At 44.2% G+C, this 10,773-nt stretch overlaps 1 protein-coding gene across 1 annotated transcript in view; it reads right to left on the reverse strand.

Moving 5' to 3' along the window:
- Positions 1–7,835, reverse strand: part of LOC119186692 (transport and Golgi organization protein 2 homolog) — a 44,516-nt gene extending 36,681 nt beyond the window's left edge. The window contains exon 1 of the mRNA XM_037435164.2: positions 7,485–7,835. Within this exon, the coding sequence (XP_037291061.1) occupies positions 7,485–7,626 (142 nt within the window). The 5' untranslated portion in view covers positions 7,627–7,835. The remainder of the gene's footprint in view (positions 1–7,484) is intronic.
- Positions 7,836–10,773: the final 2,938 nt, after the last annotated feature.

The following is a 10,773-nucleotide window of genomic DNA, read 5'->3' on the forward strand; positions in this document are numbered from 1 at the left end:
ATTATGATTTGATTTGTGGCTTAGTCGATACCTTGCATGCGGAAAATCAAAACTTCGAACACAGTTGGTCTTTCCCCTACATAAAGCTGCATTCACTATTCGCATTAGTTATCGAAGTCGTCGGTGAATTTTTCTTTACCCACGTTTTAGGCAACTTTTGGAAACAAGAGACCTTCCTAAGTTCGCGCACTGACTTCATGCTTGAACTGCAAGCCTCTTTGAGAGACAAGACAGTTTTAAAGCGATGACAAAGTCAGTTAGTTGTTCGGTGTAGCTTCACAGCTGCGCGAATCGTTTTCACAGTTTCTGATATTGACGGAAACGGCTGCAGCCGTGAAACCATTTGGCTGCGCTGACCATCTACGTTATGATGCTTAACAAGCGCATCAGTTCTCATTTTCGCACCCGGTTGTGTTCTAGCAGCATCACTTCTCTCCCTCTCTCTTTCGTTCTTCCTTTCTCTCCCTGCCTAGGAAGACAGCGTAATATTGCCTCATAGAACAGAGCCAGCGACCCCGTGGGACAATAAAATATCTCTCAAAGCGGCTCTTCAAGATAGTTCCCGAAACGCAACTGAGACGCGGGTGGAGCTATTTTCTTCGCGTCAAAGTAATGTGCCTCGGTGAGCTTCCCTTAGAACAATGCGCTCTCCAATTCCTTTTCGAGGCAAACAAGCACGGCAGCCGGTCGAAAGACGGGCGCCGGACCATGAACAAAAAACCGAAAGGCGGTGCCGCTGCAACGGCGGGCTATTACGTCGCGTGACCGAAGGTCGCTACGCTGGCGGCTGTCATCAAAGCAGTACGCTGCCCACGTGCGTTAGCGATTGGCGTGGACTGAGGTTGCTGTCTTCGCCTCCACAGACATTTCCTTCTAAAACAAACATCTTACCGTGGTGAGCCTAATTTTGGATATCCTCGATAAGGTGATACCTTAATTACTCTCGGGCAAAGCTCAGTGTACATGGTTGAAACACCCCTTCTCCCAACTTAAGAAAGGAAAAAAAAAAAAACAGTGAGACGACATGTTTAATAGTACTGATGGTTCCTGGGTGCGCTGAACTTCATCGCAGCACTAGCGCACCTCATCGCGTGCATTATGATCGCAAGGTCTTACTGCCGTCCCACAGTATCACAATGAAAAGCACGCCGCTGCAAATGTAGAAGTCTACAAACTTGGTCACTAATACGTCTACACATGTAGGAAAACAAAAAAGCTGAATAAAATATGTCGTTATACGAAGATGTCTGGTATGTAATATGCATATGCGCTTTCGTAAGATAACGTCCGGTAGAAAATTTCATGTTATCGCAGTTTATGAAGTTTAACAGTCATCATCGTCATCTTGACTCCATCCACTGCAGGGCAAAGCAAGCAAAGCAACATTACTAGATTCTAGTAATCTAGATTCTAGATTCTAGATTCTGGGGCAAAGACCTCTGTCAGGTTCCGGCAATCAACCTTGTCCTTTGCTGTCTGCTGCCACGTTATACTTTGATCTCATCTGCCCACTTAATTTTCTGTCACCCTCTCACACGCTTGCCTTCTTTTTGGGTTGCAACGATGATGTAGAGGTATAACATCAGTATGGCAGACAAGAAGTACGTGGTTTTACTTTTCGGTGCTGGAAGTTTCCCAACCAGATTTTAAAAAATCCGAGTGATAATAGAATTGCATTTTAAAAAAAAAATGGCCCGAATGTCGTCGAAAGACGATAGTCTTGCGTCTGGAGAGAGTGAATAAAACGTTTATTTGATGTTCTGCGCAAGAAAATTGGTGAATGGTATTCTGCAGGCACTGCGTTAGAGTGCCTCGAGCGTGTGGCGGAGGCGAACGAGCGCATCTAGGCACGTTAGACACAAGTGACATTTGGTAGTTATCTTCGAAAACGAAGGCGTGCAGCCCGCGGAGAAAGATGCGTGCCAGTCTCGGAGGGGATAAGGTGTAGAACGCAAAGCGGCGGGCAGATGCCACCACCATGACGTCGTAGCAAAGCGTTGGAAACACCTTTTTGAGTATCGCTTTGCACTGTCAGCGCAGTGCGATTAAACGCTACATTCCTTAGAGTTACTTGTGTGTGCCTTTTCTAGTATAAAGGCAGACATAGAAAACATCGAAGCGTTGTTGTGGCGCCTTAGATATGCGCAATAATTGCTTTTTAATTGACAATCGCACAGCTATGAACGCTAAACCTTGACTATTGGTGGGTGCTGCGGATGGGGTTGGCCATTTGATGCCGTTTGAGGTAGTGTTAGGGCGAACAAACAGACAGACAGACAGACAGACAGACAGACAGACAGACAGACAGACAGACAGACAGACCAAAATTTTTCCGTCGAGGGTCTTTAAAAAAAGGCTCGGCTGCGGCGTCACTGGCGACCACTGCCAGTAATGCACTCACTCCTTCACCAGGGTAGGAATGGCCACCCTGGTGCAGTACTTATCCTCTACCAGCCGCATGGATAGGCTGGTCGTCAGTAGTAAGATATTCTCGTACCTTATCTCGTGATTAGCTATCTCGAATCTTAGTCGCCGTCAAACGATAAAGATCAGCGCAATCCGCCCACGCGCAACTAAAGATATACGTCACGAGAGCGCAAGCTGTGTCGCAAGCACTTTTAATGGCGCCTGTACAGCGCCTGTATCATATAAAACGCAATTACGACTTCAATTTTGCTTGTACTACTTTCTTTTTTTTCTATTTTCGTAATTTGGTACAAATCGACCCGGCATATGGTACTACGGGGATTCGACACGCTTACACATGGACCTGGCGCGCCTTTGGTATAACCCCTTCCGATATTTGTGCAACCAATATTCATCTGCGAACCGCAATAGGAGACACCGTGACTGGTAACCAGTTTAACGACGCTAAATTGCTGTCATCCATTGTAGCTGTTATATTATAACCAATGAGACAGCTACATAAATAACAGTTCGGCGATTTAGCTGAAAATCTTAGCATGAACCCAGGACTGTGGCTACGGCCTTCTTACTCGATTCAAATTTGGACACATATTCGTGCAACCATAGACAAATAAATAAATAAATAAATAAATATATATATATATATATATATATATATATATATATATATATATATATATATATATATATATATATATATATATATATATATATATATATATATATATATATATATATATATATAAACGGGCTAGTGCAGACTTTGTTTGATGTAGCACCAAAGCTCGCTGTTTGCGCTCCCTCTCCCCTATTTTGCGGCAGTAAACAGGGATGAAATTAGTGAAGTACTGGCTATAAATGAATCAATATAACCCTCCTCGTCTCCACTACCCAGTTAGCTCTAAAGTAACATATAAGGTGTTTTTGTTTCATGTTTGCAAGAGACGTCTTCATGACCTTTTTAGAACATATCTAAGACTTCATTACTCGGTAGCTCATAAAGAGGTGTCGCGCTGCTAAGTTTCTCTTTCTCTGCTTTTTACTGTCTCTCGTTCACGTGTTTCCCGTGCAGCACTTAGCCGAGCAGTTTTCCCTGCTGTACTCGGTAGTGGGGCTTGCCCAAATCCTGAGGCGCCTACCCGGCTGTGGTTTTCTGAGGACACCCAAGTTCTTACTGCCAGCATAAACTGCTCTGCCGCTAAAAAAAACCCAGGTGGTCAAAATTAATCCGGAGTACCCCCTTAGGCCGTGCCTCGTAAACATATCTTGGTATGTAAATCCGCAGAAATTAATACACTCAGAGCCGGAGCGGTCACGCTAGCAGGATTACGTTGCGCAAGAGGAATGAGCCGGCCTGGTTGCTGTGTTGGGCGCAATGTGCACGTCGGGGATGTGTACCTTTGAAAGATGGCACGTGGCGTTCGGTGCGAGGAATGCCGTTCCCATTGTTCTGAGCCTTTTTTTTTTTTTGCCTAGGCGGGCACTGCTGAATGGGCTGAGATTTGTGCTTTCCGAGCGCGCGGGTGCTCCGCTTATCTCCGCATCACTTGGCTGACAGCCCGACTGTCGACGGAGGAAGCACGAAGACACAATTCCTACGAGTGCGGTTCGCGTCGGGGAACGGATCGTGCGCTTACAACTACTGTTCGAGTCACGTGACTGCTTTCCGGCACGAATGTCTGTTGCTACAAGAAAAAAAAACAAAGCAAAAAAAAAACACGGTGTATGAATGAAAATGCAGCAAGTTGGAGGCAGCCTCTCGCAAATAAATCCCAGGTTTCAAGATCAAAGCAAGCAAGGCCAATGTCGGTGGCATTACTGCCAAGGTTTTTACGTAGATGCCTAAATTGTTTGTTCACTTGATGAAAAGAAGAGAGGACGGTGCAATTACCAAGAGGGTGCGACGCAACATTAACGGATGAGAGTCCGCAGGTGAGTGTCAGGACATAACGAAATGAGAAAACGTAACAAAGCAATTAAAATTAAAAAAAAAGAAGTCAAATTATCACCTGTGCGCTTGTCGAAGACGACTGGGAGGTAAATAGTGTAGAATAATCCAAGGAAGCAACAAAGCTCTAAAAATGTTAGTATTAAACTGCGTTAGCCGACAAAAGGTCTGGTCGAGCATGCATGTACATATATAAATATGATGGCAATAAAAGAAAAGCGAAAATTGCAAAGAATGAGCACTCTGAGGCATATGAGTTGAGCTGGCAACTTCAGTGCCGACGCTGCAGTGAGATAATGACGGTGTGGTATAGCAATGAACGCATGAACATCTTGACCACATTATTACGTGTTGGGATAATTTAGTACGGACGCGTTAATTGTGCATGGACGTGTTGAGTTAACGGCGCACTATGCGAGTCCTCAGTATCTATATGCTGCAGTATGTAGGCTGTGTAAACTGCAGCGACACTAGGTTAGTGAATGCACGCTTAACATGACCAGTTTCAGTTACCTAGCTACTGATGTATATTCGTCTTCACGCAGCATTCCTACTTTGACAAAGTGTTATTTTTTTGTGTACTGTCAAAGTCTTTTCGTGTAAATAACATGCAATTTTTCTAATGGACTACGTAGTCACTGTTTATGAGTATTTGTGATTGTGATCAGGTGATTTTAGATAAAAGGAGGAAAACGTACTTAAGTGCAGTGCCCTGCGCGCGGTTACGTTCTCTCTCTCTCTCTCTCTCTCTCTCTCTCTCTCTCTCTCTCTTGCTCTTGTTTTTGTGCTCTGCGCGTTGTCATTGTTATTTTAATTGCACTCTGTTATTTAAACATCTAGCTTGAAAAGTACAAAGTGCCTTCACCTATACTTGGCCAAGACGGTACCCCAGCAGTTTACGAAGACGGTAAATAATGTCTGAACCAAAGAGGAGGAAGAAAAAGATGGAAGGATAAAAAGTTTCTTACACACACAAGAAGAATTAATTGTTGAATTATTTCCAATCAAAAACTTTTCGAACTTCTCACTAGTTTGATGTTATTGCATATTAGAATTCTATACTTATATCATCCTTGACTACGGTTTAATTTATTTCCCTTCATCTTACCATTAAATTTTCCCCTTATAATAACCGTCGGTTTAAATGGCCAATTTCCGTAGTGGTACGAGCCACATGTAAAGGGTCAAGCGAGCAAGCAAGCTAGATTGACCAGATCTCAGAACGGCTGGCTACTCTGTGCTGAAAAAAAAGGAGGAAAAAGAAAAAAGAAAGACGGGAAAAAAGAGATGTTGCATAAGGAGGCTAAGCCTTTGCGTACATTGTATATTAGGAGGACTAAGTGATAGAAAAACTGTCGTCAATATTTGGCGTGTTTCTCACGTACAGTTTCGTGACATGTTTTCAATGAATAACACTGCTTTATTTATTATATAAACGAAAAAAAAACACAAAAAAGTCTAACCAGTGGAATACAATTATCAACGCAACAGATTGCCTCTGAAAATAATAATGTTACTGTAGGCGGAAAGGAATCAACCGCGCATATAAAAAAAAAATGTTACGCTTCACTGAAATAGTATTGCTTACGGGTTGTCACGTACAATTGTTCATATAAGTATAAGGGAACTGAAAAATAACGCGAATGGTGTGATTGTGGTACCTGAAAGGATTGCATCCTATAGATCTGCCTATTCTCAAAGGCTAGCCTCCATAGTGTATCGTGGTCCCGGTATTCAAAAAGCGCTGGCATCAAATATACATTATATGAACGCATAGCCAGGCTTGGACATCCGTATTCTTCGTAGTCACCTTCCTTTCGTCTTTCTTACGAATTATTTGGGGCACATGTCACGAGTTGAATTAAGACGCCATGTTTCCGCTATAAGACATCAGATTTCTGCTCATTGCACTCTGTGGAAATTTTTCGTTTACTTCTGTCAGCCGCTTTACTGTACTCTCCTTTATCTTCCTCACCCTTCGGGGGCATGCAATATTACCGCAAAATTCGGTTTTCCATTTCTAAGGCATGTCTCGCTCAGTTGTATCCTTTGAATGGAAGCTACTAATAAACAAATAAACTGATGGTCGGATCGCCAGTACACGAGTTAAGAAAAAAAAAAAGTCGAAAGACGTAAAATAAGAACAAGGAGACGACAACATAGAAGCGACGCACGATGGGCAAAAACTCTCGTGTTGCTGTACTAATCTTTCGTCTTCCGTGCCTTATACCTCATTTCGTTCTATAGCATCTTAGGAAAAAAAATGTATTCCTGATGTAATTAATAGTGCTTACAACGACTTGAACTTGTGTTAGTATTCATTGTGAAAGAGGGTAGGCGCGCTTACGCGGACACAAGAAAAGAGAAGCGGACAACGTAGTCCACGTTTGTGTGGTCTTATTCTGTTCTCATTTGTCCGTTTTTGCAAGCCCGCTCTTTTTCGTACTAATGAGTGGCGGTAACGCGGCATAGGGGTTGTTTATGCGGGCCTAAGTGTGCACCCTATGAACGCGCAGTTTTTTTTTTCATTTTGCTTAACCTTGTTACTTATCCCCGTGCTTTTATCAATCATCGTATGCGAAGGCATGGTGGGGAGGGGGGGGGGGGGGGTGGAGGGAGGCCACGTTACATTTAAATGTCGCCTACTTCACCTGCCCACTGGGCACTCCTACATGAGCATGATCGATGCATCTTTCTTTAAGAATATCAAATAGAAAGCAGACGGAAAGCACATAGTTTTTATGAATGTTTCTCAAAAGAAACAAGTGATTTGCTTTGAACGCCGTGTTAAATAAATGCGAGAAATCGTGCAGAAGAGATATTATTATACGCTGGTTCTCACAATTTTGGAAAAATGTGTACGAAACATTGAGAATAAGAACTTCAGTTTCAGGTTTGTGTTGCATGCGACGAAGTATAACTGGAAACACTAGTTCTATTTTCTCTCACTTTTTTGTTTTTATGTGATATAGTGCATGAACGAAACAATGTCCACCTTTTGGTGAAGTTAGTACTATTTCACCAGAAAACTAAGTAAGTGGAAGCCATACGACCACTGTGACAGCCTGTCAAGCAATAGGAGACGAATATTGAATGTTTTTTCACTCACGTCCGACGATCTGCGGGTTGTTTTCCCAGATGTGGACTCCGCTGGTGGGTCTGCCGAAAAACTCGTCTCGCACACTGGCTAACACGAGCAGGTATTCGTCCGGTTTTGGGTGGGGATTCACAAATAGGTAAAGTAGGCACATGGCGGTCTTCGTGGACAGCTACCAGTCGATCGGGGGGGCGTCTAAGTCAATATAAGGTGGGGAAAAAAAAGAGAAAGAAGGGCGAAGATATTCGGGAACGAACCGAGCCCTGCGAGCTTTTCGGATGTCTTCTTCGAACGTCGCGAGGACTTGCTCGACAGAGACGAATACCGGACGCACTTTCGGTTTCGAGACGGGCGCGTTTCCTCTCGCCGAACGACTCCTCCTCGGCTCACGCGCGCCTTCCATTTTTGAAGCAGGCGGCGAGCCGTGACGTCACGGCGTCGAGCGACCAATCGCGCGTCCGCGCGCTCGGTTTGTTCTGGCGAAGGCTGCCCTTGAGATGGAAGAGTTGATCCGGGCGACATCGCGCGTGCTCTCGCGCGTCCGCACGGGAGACGGATATTTTGTTTGCACGGTGTTCATCGTCGTGGCCGACGCGTGCGAAATGTCTGCGAAATAGTTGTTCAAGGTTACAGGCGAAGGGTACACTCGCTGCCACGGGCCGCGAGAAAAAGCGATTTAGTTTGAGTGGTGACTTTGACATTTGTTTGCCCCGTACCACTGCCCCGTGCAGCCTCCGACGGAAGCGGTTGCTCTCTGGTCTTCTTTTTAAAATATTTTTTGTCCTTGCCTGATTTACTTCTGAGAAAAGTGCACTGCGCAACCGCAAGATCAAACTCTCGTGTCTTTGCCGCGTTCGTGCTGCTGGGATTTGAGTGGCACTTGACATTGGCAAGCACCTCGCGAAGCAATAATGGCAGCAGGCTACATGTTCGTCACTGAGTATACGGAAAATGCAGTGTAAACTTCACTCTGTCAAACCTAAATGTTCAGTTGCACAATGCAGTGGCGTTGGCGGAAGTTTGTTACAGAAGAGGGGGATAATTTTATAACTGTTGGGGGCGCCGGCGGACAAGTAGGGTCCATTGTCATTGTGTGATATGTGTTCCATGAATAATAATAATAATAATAATAATAATAATAATAATAATAATAATAATAATAATAATAATAATAATAATAATAATAATAATAATAATAATAATAATAATAATAATAATAATAATAGTTTAACAAAGAAGGAGTAATAATCTGGCTTTGCCACTGGCACCACATGAATAATGAAGTTCGCAGCTATGATCTTATTGTAATTATCAAGCTACGTTTTAGCGACTCCTTGGCCGCGACACATCATAACGACGAGGACAACAACATCAAATCTTTAGTTGCATTTGTTCATCTCTTCAAGAAATAGGCGAGATAAATGCGTAGCTTTTCACATAAAGAGTGCATAAATATGGCTTAGTTCTCTCATACACTTACCAGTATAGTCTTGTAATAGAACAGATTGTTTGTGTCGCGAGCGATGTAATAGTGTGAGAGAACAGTATATACGGCAGCACGTTGAATGTACTGAACAGCCGGCAAAGTAGGATGTCAAATCCGAAAGATATAAAGTAAGACCAAAAAATAAAAAAAATAGAACATGGCTTTGTATGAGCACAGCATCAGGGACTTCCCGAGGTTGTCATTATTCAGCTCAAGTGGTCAAGCGTATACGGAGCAAAGTTAATACGAACACGTGTACGTCGCACGCGTAGATGCAGTTGTCGCACGCAATGACATGGCTTACATGCCAGGATGCAGCTCGAATACCGGAGCATGTTCGTCGCACGCAATGCAATAGTGGTAGCTAAAGTGGCCCTTTCATTGCGCTTTTTTGTTCCTTTTCATTAATAAACACGGTTGGGAAAAGCTGAGCTAGAATAATTCGAGAGCTCATGCGCTCGAGAGCAAAAGCTGGAGACCCGGTGGACGCCACGAAATTATAATACGTTTTTCTTTATGGGAACCTAGAAGGCTGAAGTCAAACAGTATGCGGTGTTAAGTACTGTGTGCGTGTGCCTGTCTGACCAGTGCACCGTACTGAGCTGCTGGAAGAAATCGACCTTTTTGTTCATTGATGTTGTTAGTGGTGATGAAGATACCGAAGCCTTTCACTTTTTCTTTCAAATCTAGATAAGGCGAAGATGCAGTGACACGTGCGTGCTGCATCTATTCATAACCCAGAAGCACAAAAAATCGCACGGTTTTTTAAGTAATACTAGTCACATAGGAAGACTCGCGAAGGCAAAAGACATCTTATTTTTTCTAGCTTGATTGATTTGTGGGGTTTAACGTCCCAAAACCACCATATGATTATGAGAGACGCCGTAGTGGAAGGCTCCGGAAATTTCGACCACCTGGGGTTCTTTAACGCGCACCCAAATCTGAGCACACGGGCCTACAACATTTCCACCTCCATCGGAAATGCAGCCGCCGCAGCCGGGAGTTGAACCCGCGACCTGCGGGTCAGCAGCCGAGTACCTTAGCCACTAGACCACCGCGGCGGGGCTTATTTTTTCTAGCTCGACAGCACTGATCCTGCCCTCCGAAATCTCTCTGCACCCAACCTCGTTTTCCTTTGCCTCCGTGATCGAAGGTACGTCAGCTGATTTTGCACTGCTTCCATGACCGGCACACATTTGACCAAGCTACAGTGTCCTCTGAAGTTACGTCATGCTACGCAACGGTGACGTCATATGGTGACGTCAATGCTTGATTTTTTTATCACTCGCGTTCACTCCGCCGACGCGGAAGGCGGGTCAACTTTCACGTTCGATGAGACACCTAAAGCTTTCGCTTTATTAAAGAGTAGAGTGAGGTACATGTTTACTTTGTAGATGCCGTTCCTTTCCTTTAAATGCCGTTGTTTCAAATGTTCCGCTGTGCCACATCGCGGTACGAGGGTCGCTGTGGTTTGTCCTTTTCTGCCACAGACTCGGGAAACTTCGAGGTGTTTTGCTTTGCAAGAGCCACTGGTGCACCATGCTGACAAAACACTGCACTTTCACATGGGCGACATTCAAAGCTTGAACTTTGAAGCGCTCGCAGGCGCTCGACAGAATATGCCATTCCGTTACTCGAGCAGTAACACCCGCATGCGCTATAGCAAGCTCTGCACGTATTAAGCAAACGTGGATACACAAGCCTGCAAAAAAAAAAAAGCGAAAAACTAGGAGGACAGCGATTACGCATTCATTTCCGGACTGCTTACAGCGAAGATTAGTACAATGCAGCGCAAGATGCGTTCCGAGCTAAAGT

This window comes from Rhipicephalus microplus, chromosome 1, assembly GCF_043290135.1.
Source record: "Rhipicephalus microplus isolate Deutch F79 chromosome 1, USDA_Rmic, whole genome shotgun sequence".
NCBI classification, from domain to species: Eukaryota; Metazoa; Arthropoda; class Arachnida; order Ixodida; family Ixodidae; genus Rhipicephalus; species Rhipicephalus microplus.